The sequence below is a fragment of the Mesoplodon mirus genome (assembly GCF_964341445.2).
Source record: "Mesoplodon mirus genome assembly, chromosome: 16".
NCBI classification, from domain to species: domain Eukaryota; kingdom Metazoa; phylum Chordata; class Mammalia; order Artiodactyla; family Ziphiidae; genus Mesoplodon; species Mesoplodon mirus.
The window spans coordinates 44,276,036-44,292,277 of record NC_138992.1 but is presented as its reverse complement, the minus strand read 5'-3'; the positions used below and the strand labels follow the sequence as shown (position 1 = coordinate 44,292,277).

General features: G+C 40.2%; 1 protein-coding gene across 1 annotated transcript in view; it reads left to right on the top strand.

Moving 5' to 3' along the window:
- NECAB1 (N-terminal EF-hand calcium binding protein 1) overlaps positions 1-16,242 on the top strand; it is a 250,392-nt gene that overhangs the window by 205,939 nt on the left and 28,211 nt on the right. Inside the window, exon 9 of the mRNA XM_082601744.1 lies at positions 10,322-10,372. Within this exon, the coding sequence (XP_082457870.1) occupies positions 10,322-10,372 (51 nt within the window). The remainder of the gene's footprint in view (positions 1-10,321; positions 10,373-16,242) is intronic.

Genomic DNA, 16,242 nt, shown 5'->3' with positions numbered 1-16,242 from the left:
CTTTATCATGTTCTTTTGTGTAATTTCTACAAGATTTTCACTTGTGGTTACCATGAGGTTTACATAAAATAGAACACCCTATTTTAAACTGATAACAACTTAACTTCAATAGAATTTGTAAACTTTACACTTTCACCTCCACCTCACTTTTTAGGTTATTGCTGTTATAATGTATATGTTTCTATATTATGTAACTGACAACAGATTATTACAGTTATGGTTATTTTTGCTATGCTCTTTTATTTTATGTTTTAAACAAAAGTTAAGTGAATTATGCATCATTATTACAATACTGCAGAAATAATGACTATATACTTATTACCAGTGAGATTTACCCTACCTTTTTTTGATGTTATTAACATTCTTTCACTTTCACTCAAAGAACTGCCTTTAGCATTTCTTATAAGGCAGGTCTGGTGGTAAACTCCCTCAGCTTTTGTTTGTTCAGTGAAGTCCTTTTTTTTTTTTTTTTGCTTTTTAAAGGATTTTTTTTTATTTTTTGCTTTATAACAAATTTAAGCAGTTATACATATACATATGTTTCCATATCCCCTCCCTTTCACGTCTCCCTCCCACCCTCCCTATCCCACCCCTCCAGGCGGTCACAAAGCACCGAGCTGATCTCCCTGTGCTATGCGGCTGCTTCCCACTAGCTATCTACCTTACATTTGGTAGTGTATATATGTCCATGCCGCTCTTTCACTTTGTCACAGCTTACCCTTCCCCCTCCCCATATCCTCAAGTCCATTCTCTAGTAGGTCTGTGTCTTTATTCCTGTCTTACCCCTATGTTCTTCATGACATTTTTCTTTCTTAAATTCCATATATATGTGTTAGCATACGGTATTTGTCTTTCTCTTTCTGACTTACTTCACTCTGTATGACAGACTCTAGGTCCATCCACCTCATTACAAATAGCTCAATTTCATTTCTTTTTATGGCTGAGTAATATTCCATTGTGTATATGTGCCACATCTTCTTTATCCATTCATCCGATGATGGACACTTAGGTTGTTTCCATCTCCGGGCTATTGTAAATAGGGCTGCTATGAACATTTTGGTACATGTCTCTTTTTGAATTATGGTTTTCTCAGGGTATATGCCCAGTAGTGGGATTGCTGGGTCATATGGTAGTTCTATTTGTAGTTTATTAAGGAACCTCCATACCGTTCTCCATAGCGGCTGTACCAATTCACATTCCCACCAGCAGTGCAAGAGTGTTCCCTTTTTTCCACACCCTCTCCAGCATTTATTGTTTCTAGATTTTTTGATGATGGCCATTCTGACTGGTGTGAGATGATATCTCATCGTGGTTTTGATTTGCATTTCTCTAATGAGTAAAGATGTTGAGCATCCTTTCATGTGTTTGTTGGCAGTCTGTATATCTTCTGTGGAGAAATGTCTATTTAGGTCTTCTGCCCATTTTTAGATTGGGTTGTTTGTTTTTTTGTTATTGAGCTGCATGAGCTGCTTATAAATTTTGGAGATTAATCCTTTGTCAGTTGCTTCATTGGCAAATATTTTCTCCCATTCTGAGGGTTGTCTTTTGGTCTTGTTTATGGTTTCCTTTGCTGTGCAAAAGCTTTGAAGTGTCATTAGGTCCCATGTGTTTATTTTTGTCTTTATTTCCATTTCTCTAGGAGGTGGGTCCAAAAGGATCTTGCTGTGATTTATGTCATAGAGTGTTCTGCCTATGTTTTCCTCTAAGAGTTTGATAGTGTCTGGCCTTACATTTAGGTCTTTAATCCATTTTGAGCTTATTTTTGTGTATGGTGTTAGGGAGTGATCTAATCTCATACTTTTACATGTCCCTATCCAGTTTTCCCAGCACCACTTATTGAAGAGACTGTCCTTTCTCCACTGTACATTCCTGCCTCCTTTATCAAAGATAAGGTGACCATATGTCCGTGGGTTTAACTCTGGGGTTTCTATCCTGTTCCATTGATCTATCTTTCTGTTTTTGTGCCAGTACCATACTGTCTTGATTAATGTAGCTTTGTAGTATAGTCTGAAGTCAGGGAGCCTGATTCCTCCAGCTCCATTTTTCGTTCTCAAGATTGCTTTGGCTATTCGGGGTCTTTTGTGTTTCCATACAAATTGTGAAGTTTTTTGTTCTAGTTCTGTGAAAAATGCCAGTGGTAGTTTGATAGGGACTGCATTGAATCTGTAGATTGCTTTGGGTAGTAGAGTCATTTTCACAATGTTGATTCTTCCAATCCAAGAACATGGTACATCTCTCCATCTATTTGTATCATCTTTAATTTCTTTCATCATTGTCTTATAATTTTCTGCATACAGGTCTTTTGTGTCCTTAGGTAGGTTTATTCCTAGATATTTTATTCTTTTTGCTGCAATGGTAAATGGGAGTGTTTCCTTGATTTCACTTTCAGGTTTTTCATCATTAGTATATAGGAATGCCAGAGATTTCTGTGCATTAATTTTGTATCCTGCAACTTTACCAAATTCATTGATTAGCTCTAGTAGTTTTCTGGTAGCATCTTTAGGATTCTCTATATATAGTATCATGTCATCTGCAAACAGTGACAGCTTTACTTCTTCTTTTCCGATTTGGATTCCTTTTATTTCCTTTTCTTCTCTGATTGCTGTGGCTAAAACTTCCAAAACTAGGTTGAATAAGAGTGGTGAGAATGGGCAACCTTGTCTTGTTCCTGATCTTAGTGGAAATGGTTTCAGTTTTTCACCATTGAGGACGATGCTGGCTGTGGGTTTGTCATATATGGCCTTTATTATGTTGAGGAAAGTTCCCTCTATGCCTACTTTCTGCAGGGTTTTTATCATAAATGGGTGTTGAATTTTGTCAAAAGCTTTCTCTGCATCTATTGAGATGATCATATGGTTTTTCTCCTTCAATTTGTTAATATGGTGTATCACGTTGATTGATTTGCGTATATTGAAGAATCCTTGCATTCCTGGAATAAACCCCACTTGATCAGGGTGTATGATCCTTTTAATGTGCTGTTGGATTCTGTTTGCTAGTATTTTGTTGAGGATTTTTGCATCTATGTTCATCAGTGATATTGGCCTGTAGTTTTCTTTCTTTGTGACATCCTTGCCTGGTTTTGGTATCAAGGTGATGGTGGCCTCGTAGAATGAGTTTGGGAGTGTTCCTCCCTCTGCTATATTTTGGAAGAGTTTCAGAAGGATAGGTGTTAGCTCTTCTCTAAATGCTTGATAGAATTCGCCTGTGAAGCCATCTGGTCCTGGGCTTTTGTTTGTTGGAAGATTTTTTATCACAGTTTCAATTTCAGTGCTTGTGATTGGTCTGTTCATATTTTCTATTTCTTCCTGATTCAGTCTTGGCAGGTTGTGCATTTCTAAGAATTTGTCCATTTCTTCCAGGTTGTCCATTTTATTGGCATAGAGTTGCTTATAGTAATCTCTCATGATCTTTTGTATTTCTGCAGTGTCAGTTGTTACTTCTCCTTTTTCATTTCTAATTCTATTGATTTGAGTCTTCTCCCTTTTTTTCTTGATGAGTCTGGCTAATGGTTTATCAATTTTGTTTATCTTCTCAAAGAACCAGCTTTTAGTTTTATTGATCTTTGCTATCGTTTCCTTCATTTCTTTTTCATTTATTTCTGATCTGATTTTTATGATTTATTTCCTTCTGCTAACTTTGGGATGTTTTTGTTCTTCTTTCTCTAATTGCTTTAGGTGCAAGGTTAGGTTGTTTATTCGAGATGTTTCCTGTTTCTTAAGGTGGGATTGTATTGCTATAAACTTCCCTCTTAGAACTGCTTTTGCTGCATCCCATAGGTTTTGGGTCGTCGTGTCTCCATTGTCATTTGTTTCTAGGTATTTTTAAATTTCCTCTTTGATTTCTTCAGTGATCACTTCGTTATTAAGTAGTGTATTGTTTAGCCTCCATGTGTTTGTATTTTTTACAGATCTTTTCCTGTAATTGATGTGTAGTCTCATAGCACTGTGGTCAGAAAAGATACTTGATACAATTTCAATTTTCTTAAATTTACCAAGGCGTGATTTGTGACCCAAGATATGATCTATCCTGGAGAATGTTCCATGAGCACTTGAGAAAAATGTGTATTCTGTTGTTTTTGGATGGAATGTCCTATAAATATCAATTAAGTCCATCTTGTTTAATGTATCATTTAAAGCTTGTGTTTCCTTATTTATTTTCATTTTGGATGATCTGTCCATTGGTGAAAGTGGTGTGTTAAAGTCCCCTACTATGATTGTGTTACTGTCGATTTCTCCTTTTATGGCTGTTAGTATTTGCCTTATGTATTGAGATGCTCCTATGTTGGGTGCATAAATATTTACAATTGTTATATCTTCTTCTTGGATCGATCCCTTGATCATTAGCTAGTGTCCTTCTTTGTCTCTTCTAGTAGTCTTTATTTTAAAGTCTATTTTGTCTGATATGAGAATTGCTACTCCAGCTTTCTTTTGATTTCCATTTGCATGGACTATCTTTTTCCATCCCCTTACTTTCAGTCTGTATGTGTCTCTAGGTCTGAAGTGGGTCTCTTGTAGACAGCATATATATGGGTCTTGTTTTTGTATCCATTCAGCCAATCTGTATCTTTTGGTGGGAGCATTTAGTCCATTTACATTTAAGGTAATTATCGATATGTATGTTCCTATTCCCATTTTCTTAATTGTTTCGGGTTCGTTATTGTAGGTCTTTTACTTCTGTTGTGTTTCTTGCCTAGAGAAGTTCCTTTAGCATTTGTTGTAAAGCTGGTTTGGTGGTGCTGAACTCTCCCAGCTTTTGCTTGTCTGTAAACGTTTTAATTTCTCCATCAAATCTGAATGAGATCCTTGCTGGGTAGAGTAATCTTGGTTGCAGGTTTTTCTCCTTCATCACTTTAATTATGTCCTGCCACTCCCTTCTGGCTTGTAGAGTTTCTGCTGAGAGATCAGCTGTTATCCTGATGGGGATTCCCTTGTGTGTTATTTGTTGTTTTTGCCTTGCTGCTTTTAATATGATTTCTTTGTGTTTAATTTTTGACAGTTTGATTAATATGTGTCTTGGCGTATTTCTCCTTGGATTTATTCTGTATGGGACTCTCTGTGCCTCCTGGACTTGATTAACTATCTCCTTTCCCATATTGGGGAAGTTTTCAACTATAATCTCTTCAAATATTTTCTCAGTGCCTTTCTTTTTCTCTTCTTCTTCTGGAACCCCTATAATTCGAATGTTGGTGCGTTTAATGTTGTCCCAGAGGTCTCTGAGACTGTCCTCTTTTCTTTTCATTCTTTTTTCTTTATTTTGCTCTGCAACAGTTATTTCCACTATTTTATCTTCCAGGTCACTTATCCGTTCTTCTGCCTCAGTTATTCTGCTATTGATCCCATCTAGAGTATTTTTTATTTCATGTATTGTGTTTTTAATCGATGCTTGATTCATCTTTAGTTCTTCTAGGTCCTTGTTAACTGTTTCTTGCATTTTGTCTATTCTATTTCCAAGGTTTTGGATCTGGGAAATAGAATATTGGATCATCTTTACCATCATTATTCTGAATTCTTTTTCCGGTAGACTGCCTATTACCTCTTCATTTGTTAGATCTGGTGGGTTTTTATCTTGCTCCTTCTCCTGCTGTGTGTTTTTCTGTCTTCTCATTTTGCTTATGTTACTGTGTTTGGGGTCTCCTTTTTGCAGGCTGCAGGTTCGTAGTTCCCGTTGTTTTTGGTGTCTGTCCCCAGTGGCTAAGGTTGGTTTAGTGGGTTGTGTAGGCTTCCTGGTGGAGGGGACTAGTGCCTGTGTTCTGGTGGATGAGTCTGGATCTTGTCTTTCTGGTGGGCAGGTCCACGTCTGGTGGTGTGTTTTGGGGTGTCTGCGGACTTTTTATGATTTTAGGCCACCTCTCTGCTAATGGGTGGCGTTGTGTTCCTGTCTTGCTAGTTGTTTGGCATAGGGTGTCCAGCACTGTAGCTTGCTGGTCGTTGACTGAAGCTGGGTGCTGGTGTTGAGATGGAGATCTCTGGAAGATTTTTGCCGTTTGATATTATGTGGAGCTGGGAGGTCTCTTGTGGATCAGTGTCCTGAAGTTGGCTCCCCCACCTCAGAGGCACAGCACTGACTCCTGGCTCCTCAATTTGGGATGATGTGTTGTCTATTCATGTATTCCACAGATGCAGGGTACATCAAGTTGACTGTGGAGCTTTAATCCGCTGCTTCTGAGGCTGCTGGGAGAGGTTTCCCTTTCTCTTCTTTGTTCTCACAGCTCCTGGGTCTCAGCTTTGGATTTGGCCCCGCCTTTGCGTGTAGGTCGCCGGAGGGCGTCTGTTCTTCGCTCAGACAGGACAGGGTTAAAGGAGCAGCCGCTTCGGGGACTCTGGCTCACTCAGGCCGGGCGGGAGGGGGGGGCACGGAGTGCGGGGCGAGCCTGCAGCGGCAGAGGTCGGCGTGACGTTGCACCAGCCCGAGGCGCACCGTGCGTTCTCCCAGGGAAGCCGCCCCTGGATCCCGGGACCCCGGCAGTGGCGGGCTGCACAGGCTCCCGGAAGGGCGGTGTGGACAGTGACCTGCGCTCGCACATAGGCTTCTTGGCGGCGGCAGCAGCAGCCCCAGCATCCCACGCCTGTCACTGGGCTCCGCGCTTTCAGTCGCGACTCGCGCCCGTCTGTGGGGCCCCTTTAAGCAGCGCTCTTAATCCCCTCTCCTCGCGCACCAGGAAACCAAGAGGGAAGAAAAAGTCTCTTGCCTCTTCGGCAGCTCCAGAGTTTTCCCGGACTCCCTGCAGGCTAGCTGTGGCGCATTAGCCCCCTTCAGGCTGAGTTCTCGCCACCAGCCCCAGTCCTCTCCCTGCGCTCTGACCGAAGCCCGAGCCTCAGCTTCCAGCGCTGCGCGCCCTGGCGGGCGAGCAGACAAGCCTCTCGGGCTGGTGAGTGCCGGTTGGCACCGAACCTCTGTGCGGGAATCTCTCCGCTTTGCCCTACCCAGGTATGTGGGGAGTTTCTTGCCTTTTGGGAGGTCTGGGGTCTTCTGCCAGCGTTCAGTAGGTGTTCTGTAGGAGTTGTTCCACGTGTAGCTGTATTTCTGGTGTATCCGTGGGGAGGAAGGTGATCTCCGCGTCTTACTCTTCCGCCATCTTCTGTTCAGTGAAGTCTTTATCCTTCCATTGTTTCTGAAAGAAAACTTCACCAAGTATAGAATTCTTAGTTGACAGTTATTTTTTTTTCAATATTTCTAATATGTCATCCCATTCTCTACTGGTCAGAAAAGTTCTGCTGATAATCTTATGGGGGTTCCCTTGTATGTGACTTCTGTCTTTTCTCTTGCTGCCCTTACAGTTCTTTTGTCTTTGACTTTTGACAATTTAATTGACGTGTCTCAGACTAGCCCTATTTAGATTCAATCTATTTGAGGTCCTTTGGGCCTCACGGATCTGGATGTTCATATCTCTCCCAAAGTTTAGAAAGTTTTCAGACATTATTCCTTTAAATAGGCATTCTGTCTCTTTTTCTTTCTCTTCTTCTCGAATTCCCATTATGTGAATACTTTTTCCCTTTCAGTGTCTCCCAAATTCCCATAGGTTTCCTTCACTCTTATTCATTCTTTTTTATTTTTGCTCCTCTTCCTGAGTAACTTCTAGTGTTGTATCCTCCAGGTCACTGATTCTTCTGCATGGTTGAGTCTACTTTTGAAATTCTCTATTGAATTTTTCAGTTCAGTTATTGCATTTTTCATCTCTAGGAGTTTTGTTTATTTTGGTTTGTTTTTTGATGGTTGTTATTTCCTTGTCAAACTTCTATTATATTCGTGCTTTGTTTTTCTAATTTTGTGTAGCAGTCTGTTTTTTCTTGCAGTTCCTTAAGAGGAATTTCCTTAAGAGGATTTTATTGAATTCTTTCTCTGGCATTTCATAGGTGTTCATTTTTAGGGCCAGTTATTGAAGTTTTATTAGTTTCCTTTGGTGATGTCATATTTACCTGATTTTTCATAATCTTTGATCCCTTACATTGATATTTGTGAATTTAAGTAGTTGGGCTCCCCTTCCAGACTCTACAGTTTGGCTTTGGCAGAGACAGTTCTTCAGTAGTGAGCTCAGTTTGGGTTTTGGGATATGTCTGCTGATAATGTTTTGGGGCAGGTAGGGTCTGCTATTATGCTTTATTGGAGGCAGGGCAATTGTTTCAGCTCTGAGGATAGGGATAGGGGTTGTGCCACTGGCTGAGAAATGTTGGATAGTACTACTGGCTTGGTTCCCTACACAAGTGAGGTTGTAGGATGGGCTCCATGGTTGCCTGGATTCTCTGGTCAGACTTACTAGATGGTTGGGACTGGTTACTATATCTAGTAGTAAATGGGACTTCTGTGTCCTGGCATGGCAGCAGTACAGGACCCAGGGCCTATACAGCTCATTTTTTGGGGACCCAAGCCAGTCCATAGTGTGCACTGACTTCCCTGGTCAGGTGAGGCCACTGGTTTTGCTCTGCAGATGGGGGAAGCCATGGACTGTGCTCTCTGTTCAAGTGCCCCTGCATGTAGGTGTGTTGAATGAGCTGTGTAGCTTCCTGTGTGCTCTAGTTAGGTTCCCTGCTTGGACACGTTAGAGACTGTCAATGAACAGGGCTATGAATTAGAATACTTGCCTGCATGCAGCAGGACAAGCAGCTCTAAAGCTGGTGAAGTTCTTTGTTGTTTTAACTCAAGCCAACCCACACCCCAAGTTCCCTGACTGAACATGGCTGCTGGCTTTGCTCTGCAAACTATTGGCTCTGCCTGCTTCTCAGCTCAAGTGCCACTGGGATGCACAATTTCCAGGAGTTGTCACCAGCCCTTCTGGTGAGATGAGGTCAGAAGACACTCTCCACAGTAGGTGGGGCTGTGTCTCACCTACCCTGCCTAGGCAAGAGGGGGAGGTTTAGCTCCAGGGTATTCTCAGAGTCCCAAATAAGGTCTCAGATAGGGAGATGCCAGGACTTACCCTCAGTTTTGGCTATGAATTAATCCATCTGCTTGTGCATAGCATGGGAACATTCCACACCTGCTGCTGGTTTTGCTTCATGGGTAATCAGCTTTGTTCACCCACCTCTTGGCTTGAGCACCGCTGGGCAACACTGCTTCCAGAAGTTATTGCCAGCTCCTCTGGTAAGATTGGCCTGGAAGACACTCACTATAGTGGGTGGGAATATGATTCAGCTCCTTGCTTGGGCGTGGGCGAACTGGGCTCTAGGGTCAACAAAACTCCTTTGAAGATCCGAATCAGGCAGATCTGCTCTCCTCCAAGTTCCCAGCTTGGTTCTGCAGATGAGCAAAGCTGCTGGTTGGGATTACTACTTGGACACTGCAGTATGAGCTTGGTCTGCCAAGATCTGTGTGCTGGTTGTTGCAAGCCCCCTCCCTCTTCTCTGTCACAGTCAGATTCCCTGTGGTTGAGCCCCACAGATTTCTCATCTTTGTGGTACAAGATCAGAGTAGGGGCTTTCACAAAATGACCCACAATGCTGGGTGGGCCTAGTTGTCTCTCCTGGGATCTCTTTTCCCACTGAGGGAACCAGAGGCTCAGGGAAGATCTGTCCAGGTGTGCTGTGCTGGCCTGATGATGGGACAATGCTGTCAACGTATAGCCACCTCTTTTACCTTCGAATGAGGTCTGTCTTGGTCTCTGTGGTACAGGAGGTTGCTTCAGCCTTGTTCTAGGATTCCCCCAGAGGTGTCTTATTCTCAATAGTTGCTAGTTGTTGTTCTTGTGAAGGGGAGCAAAGCCAGGAACAACCTATGTCACCATTTTGGTGATGTCACTCTCTAGGATATATATTCTTAGAATGAAGTCCTCAGATATTACATTCTTGGTTTCAGTGGAGCCATTAGCATTATACATTGATCACTGCAGATAACCCTAAGGTCTTTTTGGTAACCCTACATTTTTAACAAATATCGATAGTGGTTTCATTTGCTTTTTATTTCACCTCTTAGCAAAGCAAAATTAGCACTAAAGTGTAAATGTCTATCATGATATCTCAAGTATATTGCCATATAACCACAGGAAAAGAAATCAGCCTAGTCATCCTAACTTTTCCTTTTTACTGTTTCTATCCTTTCCCTCTCTGCTTTAATGAATCTTCTCTCCACTTTGTTCTCTTTTAATGGCATCAGTGATGTATACTCAAAGTAATAATAAAATGAACATATCTGAAATGGCTCCTTACAATTGATATAATGGGTAAAAGAATCTTTATTGGAACAGCCCACTTTAAAAAATCAGAATTATTTCAGATCATGAAGTTCCTTCGGTTTAATATTAGCCAAAAAGTGCTACCATTCAAATATATGATGTTTTGTTTAATTAACTAATTTCTTGTTTTCTACCCATTTCTTACTCTAACCAAAGGATCTTAAACTTGAACCTCTAGAAGAAGTTATTGAAGAGAATACTAAACCTGTAAGTACTTTCCCTATGCCAAAATTTTAGAAATATGTACTTTGAAAACATAATTTAATTTCTTCAAAATTAGTTACTATCTCAGTGAAAATTAAAAAAAAAATAATACATGGGCATATTGCATTATGTGTGGCTAAGTAGGATTTTCTAAATTGTGATTTGTGGAAAAATAATACCCATTTCACAGGCATTTTCTGTTATGTAATATGTGAAAAGTGAAATTTTTATGCATGTATAAATCAATGTTATTGAATAATTGAATGAATATGACTGGCAGAGAAGGGCAACATTCAAATTGTATCATAAACTAGGCTGAAGGATACACCTGAGCTGAAACTTGGTCTTAATAATTATTGTATTTTCAGCACATAGCCCAGGGACAAGATGCTCAGAAATAATTTTCCAAAGAAAAAAATTGATGTTTAGAGAAAAGTGAACATTTATGCTCGTGGGGAAAAGATACCCATCCAGAAGTGTGGCAATTGATGGAGACTGAAAGAAAATGGACAAAGTGATCCTAATAGGTTCATTATATGCAACAGAAAAGAAATTAATATATAAATTAACTAACTGAAAAGCAGCATATACTATGCTTTATTATTTTATTGTATTTTGAGGCAAATATTTATAGCACATACTGCTTTGGGAAATTGGATGTTTGCATTTACATTTAGCGGAAATTTGGATTTTAAAATCTTGGGTATCTACAGAAAATCACTTTTTTCTTAATACCTTAAATATATTATATATTGTATAGGTCTTGTAGGATCAGTCACATTTACATGAAACAAGGATATGAAATACCTTCCATCTCTGTATCATGTACTTATTCTATAGGCACTGCCTGTGTGATAGAAGGTGAGACTCACCTGCATGTCAGCTCCTGTTCATCTGTCCAAACTCACAGCACAAAGGAAATTTTCATAGAGGGAGCTTTTTCTCAGAAAAGTTTAATAATGGCTGTTGTGATCAGGATCCTATAGACGTAGACACATTCCCTAGCTATACTACATGTTCAGTGTTTTTATTACTCCAAAGACAGGGATGTGGTCTGTGTTAATTTATCAGGCACCCAGAATTTTAAAGTGATAAGTTTTGACACGAAGGTGAGGGGAGAGGGCTGTTGAGCACAGAAATTATGCAGGTCTGTGCAGTCCCATAAGCACAGGATTATGACACTGAGGTCTTGCATCTGTGTCGTCTCGTAGGTTTGCATGTAGAGGAAACTACACTCCAGTCAAGAAAAATGAACATAATTTTTCTAATGTTAGGAGAGATTATTGTCTATTCTTAAATAATGTCTTAATGTAAGTATTCTCTCTCACTAGCTGTGAAGGAGAAAAGTTTCAAAGTATTGTTTATGAAAAGTGACAGACTCTTCCATTCTCTGTACCTGACAGAAAAAAGGCATCCATTTTAAGAGATATATCAACCCATGCAGCATTGCCAATTCAATAGTGCATGGAAGTACTTTAGAGAAAAAGAACTGGGCAAGGTAGTTTGATAGTCAATATTATATAAAAGCAGGAAGGAATATTCTTTAACTAATTTTAACCATATGTAAAAGTAAAAGAATTATGCTCTTTGGGAGCTGGTTTGTTTTTTCATATTTGTCATCAAAAGTTGTATTTTTTACTAGTGGTAGTATATGTATCACTATCAATTCCTATAAAACCTCTATATTCAAAATGACAAAAACTATTTTCCAATGTTATTTCACAGCTAGCACACATGTATGTTACTTTTTGATCAGTGATTTTTCCTGGTGACCAAAACCAATTTTAGAGTTCATTGAATGAAGAGGTATTTTTCCTTTTCCATTAGTGAATTCATGAGAACTTTGAAAAATAAAGCCTACATCAGAATGCAAAAAATAAATTTTTATTATATACTTTATTTTTAAAAGTTAATCTTTATTGAGCCTTTGTTATGTGCAAGTGTTGTTTTAAACCCACACATATGTAACTCAGTCTTCACAATAGCCATATGAGGTGGTGCTGTTATTAGCTCCATTTTACAGATGAAGAAATTAAGTTGTAAAAAGGTTTAAATACCACAGCTGAACTCCAGAAGTTCTATTCCAGACCTACAGTACTCACCACACTGTAATACTCCAACTCTAGTGTTTGGTGCACTTTGGGAAGTAGAGTTGCTTTTGCTAGTGAGGTTGTGAGCTAATGGATGACTTTTTTTCATGAGATTTCCTACCACTAGAGCAGGGCAGATTATCTGGTAGGCTTATTTAATCACACAGCAAAAGTCCTGAACCCTAGTATCTGCCATACTAGTTTTCTGGTACCTGAGCCATTACATAATGATGAGTGTAGCATATAATCTCTTTTTAAGTCCTTTTTTTTCTCAGCCTGGAGTAAGAGAAGTAACATTTATTGAATATCTATCATGGGTAATATCTTTACATACACTATTTCATTCCATTTAACATTCCTCAAAACTCTGTGATATAAATACATTTATTCCAATTTTGCATATCAGAAGACTTGAGAAAGATTAAGTAACTTGTTCAAGGCCACAGAGCTAGTAAAATTGAAGCCAATTTACACCTCCTGCTCTAAAAGGAGAAAGAAAAAAGGAAAGAGGGCAAGATGATGGAGGTAGATAAAAGAGCACCTAACAGTGCTCAGGACCACCTCAAACCCTTTTCTGGAATGGATAGTATATAAATAAAATTTACTAAAGGAATTCTAAGAATAGTCAATAGTTAAAAGCAAAAGCACCTTTTATTTTTAACTTGGTCACTAACTATGTGCTGGGCCCTGAGAGAGTGTCTGTAGATAAAGTGGTGAATATTACAGACTAGAAGACAGACTAGAAGGAAATATAGGCAAATATAACTAGGATCTACAATAGAATGTGATGAGGATTATTATAGGAAGGTATAGGTTTTCATAGCTAGGGAACATGACCTAATTTAGGGGCGAGGAAATGCTTCCAGAATGACATAACATTTAAGATGAAATCAAAAAGGATAAGTAGGAGTTTCTAAAAATGATATTCTTATATCTCTTACAACATTGAATTATTCTAACCTTGCACTAAAAGAACAATAGGTGCTACATGGGAATATTAAAATATTCCAGATGATTTATATCAAGCATGTCATAAAGACAGCAACCTTAGGAATTCACTATTTTATTCTTCCTTAATAAAATAGGAAATAAATGCACATCAGGGATAAATGCAGATATAAAGTCCAAGACCTTGGTTTTATGACTCATTGAAAATTTAGGGATAATTTATTGTCTTCTAGCTCTCAAGTACTAAGAAGTGAGTATGAATCACTGAAAGGTTAATATGATTTTTGAAGAGAATTGCTTCAACCAGACCATACATCCTGGATCTGGCCAGGTGTATTGATCCACCTGAATCATTTCTGCCTGGTGCAATTGTGTGCTTTGTGTGGTATTTCTTCTCAAATAACTATTGGGGAAAAATTATCATTTTTAGATATTTTCTACTTTCAAAAGGAGTTTTTAAAAAGTCAATATGGGGGAGACCTTCAAGATGGCGGAGGAGTAAGAAGACCTCAGACTTCCAAAAGGGCAAGAATATCCCCACGTACCTGGGTAGGGCAAAAGAGAAAAGAAAAAACAGAGACAAAAGAATAGGGATGGGACCTGCACCTCTGGGAGGGTGGTGTAAAGGAGGAAAAATTTCCACACACTAGGAAACCCCTTCACTGGTGGGGACGGGGTGGGCAGGAGGTAAGCTTCAGAGCCACAGGGGAAAGTGCAGCAACAGGGGTGCAGAGGGCGAAGTAGAGAGATTCCCTCACAGAAGATCGGTGACAACAAGCACTCACCAACCTGAGACACTTGTCTGCTCACCTATAGAGCAGGTGGGGGCTGGAAGCTGAGGCTCAGTCTTCGGAGGTCAGATCCCAGGGAGAGGACAGGGGTTGGCTGCATGAACACAGCCTGAAGGGAGCTAGTGAGCCACAGCGAGCCGGGAGGGAGTCTGGAAAAAAGTCTGGATCTGCCTAAGGTGAAAAAGACCATTGTTTCTGGGTGTGCAAGGAGAGGGTATTCCTTCCCTGTCTGCCTACAGAAGGCAGAGCACCGCCTAAACGAGATTCAGAGACGAGCATGAGCCGCAGCTATCAGCTTGGACACCAGAGATGAGCCTGAAACACTAAGGCTGCGGCTGCAGCCACCAAGAATCCTGTATGAAAGCACAGGTCACTATCCATATCCGCCCCACCCCCCCGGAGCCTGTGCAGCCCACCACTGCCAGTGTCCCATGATCCAGGGACAACATCCCCGGGAGAACACACAGCATGCCTCAAGTTGTTGCAACATCACACTGGCCTCTGCCACCACAGGCTCACCTAACATTCCAATTATAACTATAGTACCACTCCCTCCCCAGCCGGCCAGAGTGAGCCAGAGCCCCCTAATCAGCTGCTGCTTTAACCCCATCCTGTCTGGGTGGGAAGAGATGCCTGAGGGCAACCTACATGCAAAGGTGGGGCCAAAACCAAAGCTGAACCCCAGGAGCTGTGCGAACAAAGAAGAGAAAAAGAAATCTCTCCATGAAGCCTCAGGAGCCGCAGATTAAATCCACACAAACAACTTGATGTACCCTGCATCTGTGGAATACATGAATAGACAATAACTCATCCCAAAATTGAGGTGGTGGACTTTCGGAACAACTGTGGACTTGGGGTTTGTTGTCTGTGAATGATTTGTTTCTGATTTTTATGTTTATCTTAGCATAGTTTTTAGCACTTGTTATAATTTGGTGGATTTCTTTATTTGTTTGATTGTCCTCTTTTTTAAATTATCATTACTTTTTTAAACATCTTTACTGGAGTAGAATTGCTTTACAATGGTGTGTTAGTTTCTGCTTTATAACAAAGTGCATCAGTTATACATATACATATGTCCCCATATCTCTTCCCTCTTGCATCTCCCTCCCACCAACCCTCCCTATCCCACCCCTCTAGGTGGTCACAAAGCACCGAGCTGATCTCCATGTGCTATGTGGCTGCTTCCCTCTGATATCTATTTGACGTTTGGTACTGTATATATGTCCATGCCACTCTCCCACTTTGTCCCAGCTTACCCTTCCCCCTCACCGTATCCTCAAGTCCATTCTCTAGTAGGTCTGCATCTTTATTCCCATCTTGCCACTAGGTTCTTCATGACCTTTTTTATTTTTTAAATTCCATATATATGTGTTAGCATATGGCATTTGTTTTTCTCTTTCTGAATTACTCCACTCTGTATGACAGTCTCAAGGTCCATCCACCTCACTACAAATGACTCAGTTTTGCTCCTTTTTATGGCTGAGTAATATTCCACTGTATATATGTGCCACATCTTCTTTATCCATTCATCTCTTGATGGACACTTTGGTTGCTTCCATGTCTTGCAAATATTTTCTCCCATTCTGAGTGTTCTTTTTGTCTTGTTTATGGTTTCCTTTGCTGTGGAAAAGCTTTTAAGTTCATTGGGTCCCATTTGTATATTTTTGTTTTAATTTCCATTTCTCTAGGAGGTGGGTCAAAAGGGATCTTGCTGTGATTTATGTCATAAAGTGTTCTGCCTGTGTTTTCCTCTAGGAGTTTGATGGTATCTTGCCTGACATTTAGGTCTTTAATCCATTTTGAGTTTATTTTTGTGTATGGTATTAGGGAGTGTTCTAAGTTCATTCTTTTACATGTACCTGTCCAGTTTTCCCAGCACCACTTATTGAAGAGGCTGTCTTTTCTCCATTGTATACTCTTGCCTCCTGTATCAAAGATAAGGTGAATTTTGTGCATGGGTTTATCTCTGGGCTATCCATCCTGTTCCATAGATCTATTTTTCTGTTTTTGTGCCAGTACCATACTGTCTTGATTACTGTAGCTT